This window comes from Protomyctophum bolini (assembly GCF_963924005.1).
Source record: "Protomyctophum bolini genome assembly, chromosome: 11".
Classification (NCBI taxonomy): domain Eukaryota; kingdom Metazoa; phylum Chordata; class Actinopteri; order Myctophiformes; family Myctophidae; genus Protomyctophum; species Protomyctophum bolini.
Window position 1 is genome coordinate 25,600,863 of NC_137872.1, and position 15,233 is coordinate 25,616,095.

General features: G+C 42.9%; 2 protein-coding genes across 2 annotated transcripts; both read right to left on the bottom strand.

The window, feature by feature from the left end:
* Positions 1-491: 491 nt before the first annotated feature.
* On the bottom strand, positions 492-7,405 carry LOC308323653 (inward rectifier potassium channel 2-like). The gene is made up of 2 exons (XM_080775412.1): positions 7,209-7,405; positions 492-4,537 (listed from the first exon to the last, which is right to left on the bottom strand). The coding sequence occupies exon 2, from the start codon at positions 4,289-4,291 to the stop codon at positions 2,957-2,959; it is 1,335 nt and encodes a 444-aa protein (XP_080631538.1). The 5' UTR covers positions 4,292-4,537; positions 7,209-7,405; the 3' UTR covers positions 492-2,956.
* Positions 7,406-13,293: 5,888 nt separating this feature from the next.
* Positions 13,294-14,448, bottom strand: LOC308323379 (inward rectifier potassium channel 16-like; the record flags this gene model as incomplete). Its single annotated transcript, XM_080775107.1, has 1 exon — positions 13,294-14,448. The coding sequence occupies one exon, from the start codon at positions 14,446-14,448 to the stop codon at positions 13,294-13,296; it is 1,155 nt and encodes a 384-aa protein (XP_080631233.1).
* Between the last annotated feature and the right edge of the window lie 785 nt (positions 14,449-15,233).

Here is a 15,233-nt window from a genome sequence, read left to right on the forward strand (position 1 = left end):
TTTTTAGAATCAACCTCAGGTCTAAATGGGTTAGAACAAAATGCTAACTATAGATTATTCTGATTTCCCAATTATTTGGCAATGCTAATGCATTATAGGCAAACATTTTCAGAAATAACGACAATAGCCCTGCTATAAAGCTCATATGTTCCATGGCAGTGTGTTATGAGCTTGTAAATTGGCCATTTTGCCATGCGACACCATCATATGATATAGTATAAAATATCTTCAAAATGCCGGGGTTACTGTGGTTAACGGTCACTGACAATAACAGATTTGCCCTGATTTTACTTTCGGGCCACAGACCCAAAAGTCCTGCACATATTATGACTGTAGCAAAAACACTAATTTGGGTATATGCATCCAACGCAAATGTAATTTAGGCCAAAACACAACATCCAAAAACATGAAGGGGGGGGGGGGGGGGGGGTTTGGATGCATATAAATGTGGTGTTCATAGCGACTCATTCAACTTTGTGAAGTTTCTGAGATTTTGTTTTATTGAAAAAACAACAGAAAATGACATAAAACTGTCTTCAACAACTGCAATATCCATATAAGGTATCTGCATTATAATTTACAAAAGATTTAAAAAACAATCTGTACAACCTTTTTTTTGTGTAGGAAGGTTGGAAGACCCTGGTAGAAAAATAAAGACATATAGACCGGAGTAGCATTACTATGAGAACAAGTGAACAGATGTGACCGATTCATTTTCATCTTTATAAACCAATAAACCATCACCATAATAATCACCATATGAATCATCTGACATCACCAAGCAACATTTCCTCACCAAGAGAAGCAATATAGTGTTCTGGCTTCCACTGAAATGATCATGTAAGCAAGAATTAAGGTTAAGGTGAAACATGGGGCAACGTAGTAATGGAATTCAGTTAAAAAAATATCCTGTTCAGGATTTTTGCCTGGCAGTGGCACTGAACAAATATTCATTGGATCTAATTTTATGACAGCCTGGGCCCATTCAGAAATGACAAACTGCAATTTGAATCATAAAAAAAAGAAATGACAAACTGCCATCATCACAAGACCTTCATGGAGAAACAAGCCTAAAACACTGCGTAGACAGTAGGCTATTACTGTAAGTCAAATACAGAAGTTGAATGTTTCGCCTACTGTTGGACGAGGAATAGATGAGGAACTATTCTGAGTTATGGTTGTCTCATTTATATACATTTGGCTTTAACTAATAACACAGCTTCCATTTGTATGGGAGAAAATTATTTTTTTGAGGAAGAAAGTGCACCATAGCTTTGGATCACACACAAACAAATCATGCTCATCTACTGTTGGAAATAAATAATAACATAAGTTGTATGTACCATCATATTTAAACTGGATACTTTAAAAGACAAATACTAATACATTTTGGCTCCTAGATTTCATTCTAACCATACAATATGTAACTTAGCAGCACTTGTCATCCTCATTCATGTCCAGATCAAGGCTTCTCTTCCTGAGACACTGACTGCTGCCACATTATGCCAGTGAACCATATTATTGCACTATTGAACCTGGACACATGAAGTGCATTCTGTAAATCAAATCATTGCTTACCCTCTCCTCATATATTGCACTGTGTGCCGGGTCGATGCCAAACCTCAAGTTTGCCTCCATTGGGGCTGAGAATTGTGTTAAGGCTCATGTTTCAAAAGCTACACTCCAACAAGGAAAAGATTGTTTAAACAGCATAGTCTTCTACAGTATATGTGCTAATAATATTTGCAACAAGTCCATTGCTCACACACATATGCGCACACACGTACGTCATTACAATACACCTACGCTTTGCTATAGGAGACCAGCTCATCAATATAACGTTCGTCTGCCTGCAGTTACTTTTGTTTAGTTTTAATGTGTCAAACAGAGATTACTTTTGGATGTGGAGCAGGTGTGCTTCCTCTGGCTGCCTGCAAGAAACAGCACTAAGTTGGAAAGAAAACCCACACACAAATGGTGAGAATATTGGCACTCCAAAAATGTAAATGCAAGGCTTGACTCAGATGCACTCCCTTTTATTATGCCATATCAGGCCGATGCGCTTTGGCTGGAGCCTTCATCAAAGCATGCTCTAAACATGCTCTGATGAAGGCTCTGGCTGAGATATATGCCAGAGCTGTGTGTGTATGTGCATCTGAGTCAAGTCTTGCATTGTAATCATCAATTTCTTCCTGTCTTATTTTTACTAAAGAGATTGTTTACTCTTTGTACAGTTATGATTAGAATAAAGAATAGATTCTACTTGCATTTGAAAAACAAAACTCAAAATTTGAGATATGTAACTTTTAATGCAAGTTGAATTTGGTATTCTTTCCTCTTTTAATGCTCTGCTATGACTTCTCTTTTTGACAAACCAAAGCTACTATTTCCTTTCACCAGACACAGCCATGTGGTAAATGTAACCCACAGTAGGTTAAACTAGATTAGCAATATCCAATACCTTCTATTAACACAGCAGCCTTTAATTACTCCAGGTAATCACTGAACTATTCCAAAATGATGCTGCAAACATGACGTTTAAATGTTCTAAGTCTATTTGATTTGTGCTAGTACATTCAAACTGATATCTTATCTTTCTTTTTACAGACATTAATGTATTTGAATGCATGCACTGTAGCTACTGACGGAGAACATATGCACATACTGAGTAAGAGCCATGCTACTTAATCTATCTTTTTCTCACAGCCCCATTGGACAGAGGAGATATGACCTCCCATCGGCTTATTCTTCACCACATCTTTATCACCGTAAATAATAGATCATATTGTGATTTCCATGTAGCTTTTGTTCCTGAGCTTCTGCATAGAGAACTTCACACTCTAATCACAGTCATAGAAACTGTCATGCGGTAATAACAACAGCAATCAGGATAAACGTTCACGGTAACAGTAACATACCCTGTGGTAGTATTTAACCGCTTCTAGAGACCCCACAGTCAAATTTCTGATTCTATTCTCAAGGGCCTTGTCTCTGAGCTCACTGAGTCCGGCCGGTCAGAGTCAGAGTCCAAGTCAAATGTGTTTGTGTCCTCGGGCATGGCTCTCTCAATTACGCAGTTCTCCATGTCCCGTGCCTCCCTTATTTCCTCTTCCTCAAACTCTTCGTCCAACTCCACTTTCTCCAGAGCCACCTCATTCTCATAACAGAAAGAGTTCCTCACACTGGAGGCGTTGGACTTTTTCTCAGCTAATTCCCTGGCACTGCAGTGGGGAGTGCTGGGCACTTCGTAGGTGTTGTCAAAGCGAGAGTAGTCCACCTTGTAGTAGTTCTTTTCCTCGAAGAGCACAGGCTCAAAGCGGTAGCCCCAAAGGATCTCACTGGCCACGTATGAACTCCGACACTGGGTGGTCATGGCCGTAGCCTCGACCATGCCCTCCAGGATAACCACAATCTCAAAATCAGAATTTTCCAGCTCCTGTTTGTTCATCTCATAAAAGGGGCTATCCTCATCAATCTCGTGGACGATAGTAATGGGGGACACCAAGAAGATTCTGTCAACGCCGGTGTCAAAACCCACATCGATGTCCGATTGATCCAGGGGGATGAATTCCCCTTCAGGCGTGGTGCGTGACTTCATCAGCTGGGCCCGGACGTGGGCCTCAACCAGGTGGCTCTTCCTCAGGTTCCCCACACGCCACATCAAACACAGCTTGCCGTCCCTCATCGCCACTGTGGCATAGTGGCTAAACACCAGGGTCTCGTTTCTCTTCTTGGGTTTGGCCATCTTGGCCATCACGGCGCCGATGATAAAAGCATCAATGATGCAGCCCACGATGCTCTGTAACACCACCATGAAGACGGCAACGGGGCAGTCCTCTGTGACATAGCGGTAACCATAACCGATGGTCGTCTGGGTCTCCACCGAGAAGAGGAAGGCGGCTGTGAAACTGTTGACGTTGGACACACACATCTGCGTCTCATTGCCCAAGTCCCCGTAAGAGAGCGCCACGAGCCAGAAGGCGAAACCGAAGCACAGCCAGGACATCAGGAAGGAAAGGCAGAAGACGAGCAGCATCCAGCGCCAGCGGATGTCCACGCAGGTGGTGAAGATGTCTGCCAAGTACCGCTGGCCCTTCTCGCTCATGTTGATAAACTGCACGTTGCAGTGTCCGTCCTTCAGGACGAAGCGGTTCTGGGGCTGGTGCTGTGATGTGTGCACCTTATTGGCTTTGCCATTGCCGTAGCCATTCGGGACGGCAATGGTGGCCAGTCTTATTCTATCCTCGTCTGAGGATACAATGCTGTAACGGTGGCTTCGCACACTCCCCATTATCTCTGCCTGGGAGGGCTGGGCCGCTTCCGCTTTGGAAAACAGTCTGAGTTTTTGGTAGAAACGTTGGAGAAACAGTTTTGAACGATAGCAGGGACCAAACTCAAGCAGAAAATGTGCAGGACAGGATGCAGTCCTTCAGGGGACGGTGGACACTTGACCTGGGCTGCTCCAGGATTTTGCACTTTAGGCGAGGGCTGATCAGTCCTCTGTCATGGGTGCTTTGGACCTCATCAGTGAAGTGGGCTGTGGAAATTACAGACAGAAAGAAAGGCTGTGTTAAACTAATTGCCAGAAACCAGAGCAAAGATCAGTGCCATGTGGGTGTGTGGTTACCTGCTGTCTAAATAATGCATTGAACACTCAAGAGATGCCTGCATAATTCTTGCGATATGCAGTTGAAAATACTGTACACAGCACATGGAGAAAATATGCAAAATCTTTTGAAGGTGCATTTGGCTTTCATTATTGGATTCAAAATATCAAACCAAGCTCCTAGTCACTGACAATGTAGGAAATGATGTTTATCCTGCTTAATGTAAGTATTAATTAGAACAGGCTGTCCATGGGGAACTGAGTCAAATTACAGATCAAGTTCATGTTAATCCAGGCTGAGGCAGGAATAAGATATGTCTATGCAATTTCTTCTGTATATGAAAAGAGGATTGAAATTATTACAGTTGCTCTCTATGAAATTCCATGTATCCATTATTAGACCTTAAGCATTATCAAGTATTATGAAAGAGAAAAAAAAACACATTATTGCACAGTATCACCTGTACACATGAAGGCCAGATCTAAGTAGTAACAGTAACCTTCCATAGAGCAATTGTATGTAAGGGCACCAAGGACAGCTTTAATTATTAGAAAGGCTGTTGGCTCGTGTACAGGCCATTCAAATACACCACCACAGGCTACAATGGTCTTGACATAAGGCCAACATATTCTCCTACTGCCAAAACAACTGTCTCTATTTTGTCTCTCAACTGTCACAGAGAGAAGGTCAGGATTGGAATGGAGTTTGATAAGAGCACGAGTAAATTCTGTCATCATGTTAAGTAGGACGCACTTTGAGTGCAGATGGAGAGGGTAGGTAGGTAGACCCTGTCTTGTTGTCTTGGTGGGATGTTTAAGGTTTGGGGGTGGCCGTAGCTTAGTAGGCAGTCTGGTAAACAAAAGGTCACCAGTTGGCCTCCCAGCCAGTGTCACAGTGTCCCTGCCCTGAGCAAGACACTTAACCCCTAATTACTCCCCAATTGAGCTATCACCATAACCATCTGAGTAGCCATCAGCTGGGAGTGAAGCTGAAACAGAATTTCCCCTCCCGGATTATAAGGTACGGTATTCAAAATCCAACCCGCCACAAATTTTCAAAAAGCACATTTGTGGTGTGAATGTTCGACGTCGACCATGTTTTGTTATTTCATTAGTATCTGTTCTAAAATAAACCAAAAATCATTCAGTTCAAGATCTTAATCCCTCAGCATCATCTCTGTTTTTCTCAGCTAATGATGTCACAGCTGTAGGTCAACTAGGAATAGTAACTTGCTACACCACTGCTGGGACGGTGGGGCTTCATTCATGCACTTTGTTCATATGTACAGAGCCTATCTATTAATACATGTAGCCAGGCTTAACCGCTTTTCAATTGCATTCACAAAATGCTTTTATCAAGAACTACTGTACCAGGACGTAAAGATAGATCGGTCTATTTTCTAAATATGATATACGACGAAATATAAACCAGCTAGGCTTAAGTACATATTATGTTACACACATTTTCTCAAGAGTGAAGAATACTCGTTGACATTGTTGATGTTGAATTGTATCTCTCAGTGGAAATTGATCTAATTCTAAGACATACCCACCCACACTGTATTTTAGTTCAATGTTATTTGGCTTTATTCATGGAACTAGAATGATCAACATATGAAACATAACAGTGGCTGTACAAGACTTGCTACTGCATCCAGTCCAGTCAGACTAAACCATACAGGGTCACCACAACTGTACACAACACTGGCCCTCCAAACCTCAAAATGTGTAGACCCTCTTGTTCCCTATAGTATTATTTTCTTGTTCCGGAGGACTTACACCTTGTGTAATAATAATATAGCTTGACAAAATTATGTTACAAAGTTTACATAGGCTGCATGACCCGTGATTGTTTGTTTTGCTTGTGTGCTCATTTACAACTAACAGCTGAGGGAGATGGAAACTCGTTACATAAAGCTGCTCCATTTTTTATTACACAGATCAATAAGCAGCCTGTCATCAACATGACCCATAATAGCATATAATCCTGAGTGCTCTATTCTCTAACTAACCACATTTTGGTACAGAACATGTTTAGGTGACGGAATTGTTGCAAAACGTGACCATTATTTTAATTCTGCATGTATGAGGTGCAGGACAATATAGTTTCTAAACTCTATTGTAACAGGTGCGTGATAAAGATTTTCTGTTTTGCATTTGAATATGTGAATAATAATAATTGTAATAATAATAATAATATATTATATATGACAATGCTGTTGTTGTTGTTGTTGTTGTTGTTATTAGTATTATAGTACTAATATGAATATAATTATTATCACCAATCATTATTATCATAATTATTAGGCAATTATTGTCATCATCATCATCATCATCATCATCATCGTTGTTGTAAATTGAAATTGTAGCCTTTACTTCTGCAGAGACACAGCACTTCACAAATAAGATGTTATTAGGCCTATATTAGCCTACAATATTTAATGATAAATAATTTCGTACACCCGTGACAGAAATAGCTAACTTTGTTTTAGAATAGATTTTATATGGCTGAACATTGTGAACAATGATAAACCAATAAACCAATATCTAACGAACGGGACGACCATATCATTAGCCTACACATGTGTAAATTGCATCTTACCTGTAGGTCCTATAGCATTAATCTGCCGTGGCTTATTGCAATATTTCCCATACACCAGATAATATCCAAACGGAGTCCCCTTTCTCTCTCATGGTGTTTTGTTCGCACACAGATCAACAAGACTTTACAAATTGTGCAGTAACCATGTGCAGCTACTGTGTGTGAAACAGATCTAGGGACGCACTTTAAACACACATGTTCCCACCACCGCCCCTATCGCACTAACCGGCCAATTATAAGCCGCACGGACCTCTTGTTTAAAGGGTTTGAGCGGATGACGCGGAAAGCCAAGCCCCCACCACCCTGCTGCTGGAGGATGCAAAACAATAATAGCCTATAATAGACTGACAGCTCAGACAGCTAGTGTAATAATGATGTAACTAAAATCACTACCGCCATTAGACCAGAATTCTCGCCACAATGTTGTGGTATATGGAACAGGACCACCCATCACATTTTATTAACTATATAAGGCCATCATTATATATAATATATTCATTGTATCAGTCACAGCCTGGTTAGTGTGGCATAGCTGACGAAGACCACGTATGCTGCTGTGAACGATAAGTGAACACAAGGTGGCGATCTAGAGCTAGAGCCATAAGCTACAAAGTTACAATTCCAAATGTAGTACAGACAGTTAAGTGAACTGAAGTGGGGTCCTTGTTGGGGTAATTCTAGACTAGTCTCCAGTGCAGTGCCAAGTATAGGCTATCTTAATTTCACTCTAACTGAATTAACTTATTATTATAATAAAAAAGTTTAAGTTAAACACAACTATAGGCCTATCAGGGTCCCGAGGACAGAATCATTTGAAATGAGGTCCTTGACCTAATGAAAGTCAGTTTGGGATGCATAATAAAATATCCTATTGAGCCGACAAGACAATTAAGGCTTTGAGGCTCACATTAAAATAAGTTGAGCAGCGGTTGACTCTCCCGCCACCAGGAGATGTTATAGATCCCCAGCTGATGACCCTTCAGCAAAATCTATTTTTTTGTATGCAGACATGGTTTATGCCTGGCTCAGTGAAGAGGACACCCCTGCCATGCATATAGTCTACCATAGGAACCGTTGGAGGTGCGACAGTGACAGGCCAAAGGCCTGGCATGAAGACCATATCCCACTGTATGAAATACTGCACACAGTATTACCAGTAAGACACCTGAGGGCGAGAAGCGAGGTCGCTCGCAAGGTCACTATTATGTTATTATGCTATTATTTCATTATAATGCACCACAAACCTGGAATAATATTCCAGGTTACATTAGGAAATCCCCAACCATATGGCTGTTTTTAAGTCCAATTTAAAAACATATTTATTTAACATTGTCTATCCTAATGATGTCTAACAACAGCTAGGTCTTGCCTGGGCTTTAAATGAGCAGTTTTTGTTTAGATTTTTTAATCAAAGGTGGAGTATTTGTTCTAATTTAGATGCTCCTTTATCTTAGAGTATCTTACAGTATTTAATAAACTATGTGACAACCAAGTATAGTCTGGTGACCTGCACTGGAAAGACGGGTGACAGCCGGAATGTAGACAGCACCACCACTCCTGAATGAAGTGTCTGGTGCTGGGACTGGGAGTCTGGTGCAACGCACAGGTCCTGGCTGGCTGGCTGCACCTGGTGAGAGCAGGAGTGGACCTGGTGAGACGTATAGGAGGGGCCCGGACAGGAGTCAACCCGCACAGAGCCTAGTCCCTCCACATGCCAGATGTGTGCCTCCCAGTCCCGGCAGAGTACGTAGTTCCGGAGTGATTCCAACGGATTGTGTAGCCCTGGTCTTTCCCTATAGTGGGTCTGATCGAGGGTAGCTGGGACGTAAGTCGGAACTTGATCACCCCGGCTGGATCACCCGAGTGAGGGGTTCAGGGTTATGATGTTCGCGAGACCCGAAACCCTGATGACCCCATGGGATACATCACTGAGGATACGTCCCAGGTGCATCCATGCAATGTATTTCGTTCTTGTTGCGAACGCAGTGAGCACTTACTATGAGACCTAGCAGATCATGTCTGTGCGTGTGTCTGTGTCCCCCCCCCTTTGTGCCCATATATGGAGCTGAGTGATTTGTTTGTGATTGATGCAACACACTCCATATTTGGACGTATAGATGCTTTGGGGATTCCTTATATGGTTATGGCTAAGTTAAAAACGTAACTTAAAAATAACTTAACTTAAAAAAAAACAAATATGTACGAGCTGCGTTCGCTTCCCGCGTTTGCGCGTCTTACTGGTATCTAATCATAAATTTGCACTCTGTATTTATTATTTATTCTGTAAAGCACTTTGCCTTGTGTATGAAAGGTGCTATTGCCAAATGAAATACTGCACACAGTATTACCAGTAAGACACCTGAAGGCGAGAAGCGTTGAAGCGGTCACGTGCACTGGCCATATATGGAACGTGTCTTGAGTGTACAGGGTTTGATGAGGTCAGATCAACATATGGAATGTGAGAACAGGTTAGCTCCATATATGGAGATCTAAGGGTGGCAGCGGCCAGCGGTGGCAGTGTCTTGAGTGTACAGGGTTTGATGAGGGCCCAGGTAGGGCCGGGACTTAATTTTCGGGCCTGTTGAGAACTGTGCCCGGCTGCACAGCTGCACAAATAACTTTGGGGCAGGCCCGATAGAGGCCTGCCCCAAAGTAATTGGACAGGTATATCAGTCAAAAGGGAGACATCGAAGAGGAAGGATGGATGGGGGAGGATCAACATTTGGAATGTCAGAACAGGTTCTGGTTCTGACATATACATATACTAATATTGATGACATCAGGGATCTCCATATATGGGCTTGATTGCGACAACAAGTCGCATTTACTATGATATCCCTGATTTACTATCATCCATGTCATAGAGATGTCACGAGATCTTTCCTATTTGTATTATGAAAGGTAACGGGTCTGGTACTATATATAGGGTGATTGATAGGTGTCACCGTGTCAGTAACTGATTGATGCCACCACCCAAGTTTACTAAGGGAGGAAGTGACACACGGGAGGAAGCTCCCAAACAAACAGGGTGTAGGTAGGCCTATAAGAGGAGCTCCAGGCGCCAGATAGCGTTCGAACCGTTCTTAAAGTTTAAACGCAGTTATCTGCAGCCGTAACAATTGGAGAACAGTCGTGCCTTCGGGCAAAGCATCGCACTTGGTGTTGCCGTCGGGGATCGGCGTTGGAATCAGGATTATACCTGCCGGCGGTTGGAGGCTAACAGAGCTGCTGCGACCGGTGAGATCATTCCAAAGTGTTCTTGCAGGATTGTAAATACTAAGGGGTACCCCACGCGTTGCGTTCATTGCGTTGGACTGCTGACTCTGGGACTGGTTTTGGGGGGGTTGAATGTAATTACTGTTGGTTTGAGTTTGTTTTATTGTTTATTTATTTCATTTAGTAGGGAAAGAGACAGGGAGATACGTCATTGTGAAGTGTATACTGTTTACCTGTGATTTCGTTTTGAACATCCCTTCAGAGTTAGCCATGATTCATGACTCTCGTTTGTCATGATAATCATCATGGCAGTCTGCATGTTTCAGGGCTAGTTCAGAGTAAACCCCACGATCCTGCTGATTTATTCCTTAGTTAATAATTTGCCTTGCTGTGAAGAGGGCGATTGTTACAAGGCGTCCAAAGGCATCCATGGCACTATATAACAAACTATCCTTACACCTGGGAAAAACTGAATCCATTCTCTTCGGATCTATAATAGTAATCTCAGCAAGGCAGATGGCTTCTTGGTTAGAGTGGGTGACAACATTATCACACGAAAAGATGAAATTACCTACCTAGGTTCCATCCTGGAGGCCAATCTTTCCGGTGATAAAATGGCCACCAACGTAATCAATAAAGTCAATCAAAGAACAAGATTCCTTTACAGGATCTCCTCACTGGTCAACAAAAACACCTTGAAGACCTTAACAGGAGACCTCCAAGGTTTCTTTGACTATGCATCCACCTCTTGGTACCACAGCACCTCAAAGGCCCTTAAAAGGCTCCAGACCTCTGGTCAGGCTCCTACTTGGCCTCACCCCCCAAACCCACCTCACCCCTGCCCACTTTGACAGGCTGGGATGGCCTAGGGAGGGGTCGACGACAGAGTACAGCATCTTGCAATGGGTCTGGTCCACAAGATTCGATACACCACCAAGATACCCATGTACCTGTCTAAATACTTCCTTAATGTAAACGAAGTCCACACCCACAACACCAGAGGGAGTGTAACAAACCATGTACAACACAGATTCGGCACAAACAAGGGACTAAATTATTTTCGCTCCTATGCCACCAAAATGTGGAATGTGGAACCAACAGTCATTAAGACATGTGAATCCCTTGACTCCTTCAAAACTGCTCTCAAAGTACTGTACTACTCGTACTATAACCTAGGCCTACAATACTGTACTGTAGTAGTAAAGAACAGTACGTGCGGTACTGTAAGCTACTACTCATACTGTAGAGTACTGTATGTAGTAGTACTGTACTGTACTGTACTGTAGCACTGATACTGTACCGTACCATACCGTACTGTACTATTCATACTGTACCATGCTGTACAGTACTGTACTATTCGTACTGTACCGTACCCTACTGTACTATTTGTACTGTACTGTAACGTACTATTCGTACTGTACTGTGCAGTACTACTCGTACTGTACTGTACTATATACTGTACTCTGCGGTACTGTGCTGTACACTGTACAGGTACTGTACTCTGTACTGTACTCTACTTTACTGTGCTGTGCTAGCATTGCTGCTGCAGTGGTCAATGGGTGTACTGTAACATTGCTGCTGCAGTGGTCAATGGGTGTACTGTACTAACATTACTGCTGCAGTGAGCAGTGGGAGTGTGTGCCGCCCAACAGTGCCACATACAAGATACATACACGGGACGAACAGACATAGCTGTGTGTTGGAGCGGTTAGGCACCGCTCAAAAAGGCAGCACAATGGATACAACTAAAATGTATTTAGTAAAAGACATGTTGTGGAGTGACATCATAAACCTTTCAACTCCTGTAAAGAATGATAAATAAGCTATACAAATCATATCACAACAGTGATCTGCAAATTATGATTAGGCCTATATGCCCATCTCATAATAAAAATAAAATAATTATTTACTCGTATCAAAGGTAAGAAGTGCATTGTTCTTCATCTGACATGATTGATCTGTCATCCTGAAACATCACAAACGTTTGAAAAAATAAATATTATACTAAATAAAAAATACAATACAAAATACAAATACATGAGCTTGGGGACTGTGACTTTAAAAAGTACAAAAACCCTGCTCTAAAATATAAATAATATTTTGCTCTTGAGAATGGATGGAAACATACATCACGGCAGAGAAAAGGGACGTCAGTCACGTCAACATGAATAATGTTTTTAATTTAAGCACAGTCTCGCACCTACAATTGACATTAATTCAAGGAATGTTATTGACTGCAATACAACATTAAAACCATAGGCAAGATGACTATACAAAGCATTTGTTATAAAGTTATAAAAAAGCATAATATGTACAGTATTTATACAGTAGGAGTGCAATTGCACTCAGTAAAACTAAACTCAGTGGCTGGGGCGTTTCCAATCACACCCGTGTGAACTGAGTGGTGCAACTCCCCTCTTCCCCCCCCCCCCCCCTCCTCTCCTCTCTCTCTCTCTCTCTCTCTCATTAGCAGGCAACAGTGCAGCACTAATACTATCTCTCTCTCTCTCTCTCTCTGTTTCTGGCACAACAGCGCCCCTACTGGTAGTCATAGTCCTTCTGGTGCTCATGAACCAACACATACATAGGTGAACCAACTCATAGGTGAACACTGACATTGCTGTTCCTTGGAGTGGTTGCACCACTCCAAAACTCAGGCAAGCCTCTGATTGAATGGGCTGTGTTTGGTCCGGAAAAACCACAGACTCCGTGGTTGGTCAATTCCTATGTTTGTCACACATTTTTTATTTTGTCTTATGGGGAGGCGCCAGATGTTAAATATCTTTACTATTAGATACGTTGGATGCTTTGAGACACGTTTGTTAGAAACTTTACTCCACGTGTAATATATGGACTTGGATGACGTTCCCTATAGGCAGGCTTCTTGAATAATCGCCTCAGTGTTCGATTCGTTCATCTGTCTGCTGTCTGCTGTGGGTTTCTGGACCGGTGGGAACAACCGCTGTTGTGATGATGAGACCGGCGGTCTCCCTCTGTCGTACTCCACTGCGCTGAGCATGGGCACTTGCACCCAAGTGGTTTGGTTGAACAAAGCGTAGTCCACCTTATAGTGCCTTTTCCCCAGTTTCAGCATGTCCTCAAACCGCTGGCCCCAGAGTATGTCTGCAGGGCTGTAGGAGCAGCGAGTTTGATGCAGCGTCCCTGTAGAGTCTCCGGTGTAGGTGAACGACATCACCAGCTCAAAGTCCTCCTCCGGGAGGTCGTCAGGGCCCACACTGTAGAAGGGGCTCCCAGGCTCCAGCCTGTGGACTATGGTGGTTGGTGTTGCCAAGATGATGTCCCTGCTCCCGATGTCCAGATCCTGGTAGGACATTCGGAGGGACCCCGAGGGGTGTTTCACGTGGCGGATTAGCTGGGCCCTGGCGACGCCCTCCAGAATGTGATTGCCTCGGAAGTCCCCGAGGCGCCACGAGAGACAAAGGGTTCCGTTCCGCAAGTTGACCACGGCATACCTGCTGAAACCCACTGTCTGCGCTCTCTTCCGCGCAGACGCCATTTTAGCCACAGCAATGCCAATTATGATGGTGTCGATAAAGACGCTCAGCAAATCCTGAATGGTCACGACTATGATTGCAACCATGCAGGCTTCAGTCATGTAGCGACTGCCGTAGCCAATAGTCGCCTGGGTCTCCATTGAAAACAGGAATGCTGCGGTGAAGCTGCGCACATTCTGCACACAAGGCAAGTTGTCCAGATCTTCCGTGTCTTTGTTCACGTAAGCAATAAGCCAGTAAAGGAGGCCAAAGAAGAGCCAGGAAAGAATGTAAGAGAGGGTGAAAATGAGCAGCATGACCCTCCAGCGGATCTCCACAAGAGTGGTGAAGATGTCCATCAGGTATGGACTCCACTCCCCTGAAGCTTTCATGAACTTCACGGGAAACCTGCCATCCTTCTGCATGAAGCGCAGCCGACTTGGCTTCTCAACATTATCGCTGCTGCTCAGTGTGTGGACTGTGGTTTGGAATGTATTAATGACGATCTGCTCCTCTCTGTCAGGGCTCATTTTGACCAGGCCAAGGTTCACCGTCCTGTAGAAAAGACAAGGTGACAGGTCTCATAAGTTTCTACGACAAAAATACAAATAGAAAATATATCTTTTGCGGCTTACGCCTTTTATTGTTTTTTTTGTTTTTTTTAAGGGACAGACAGTAGGCTGACGGGAAACGGGAGAGAGATGGGGAAAGACATGCAGTAAAGGCAGTGTCGGGCGTCTTGAAAAACGTTTTTAAATAGTTCAACTATCTACATCGACATGTTATGAGCTTGTAGATCGGCTATTTGAACTATTTTAAAATGTTTTTCAAAATAGTAAAAAAATTCAAATACGTTTAGGGGGTAAGGGGTAAGGTGTGGCGCAAGATACAATGTTGAATAAACTATGTAAAAAGGTAATAGTACATGACAAAGTCTGCAGTTGGACTGGAGGGATACTAAGGAGCTTCAATTACAAGGGAGTATAGGATGTAAATGGTTCTTCTTGTGTCTGTTGAAGTGAAACCTTCATGTTAGGTAAACAGTCATTGTGCCTGAGGCAATAACCATCAGAGGGTTGAAGCAATACCTGGTTCAGGGTGTTAAAGCGCTCCTTCACAAGCAAAGATTGGCTGATTATTTACCAAACGCTGGAAGCCGTCCTGAACAGAAACTGCATTCTACATAGTAGCATACAACTCTCAGTATTCATTTAAATCCAGAGAGTGTACATAATACTCTCTGTAGTATTTTGGCTGCCTATTGCACAAATAAAACAATAATAGTGGAATGTTTTCCACCCCACCCAAGCTCACA

Bases quoted from the DNA above. Each gene is read 5' to 3' on its own strand.
- LOC308323653 (XM_080775412.1), bottom strand. From the start codon at position 4,291: ATGGGGAGTGTGCGAAGCCACCGTTACAGCATTGTATCCTCAGACGAG.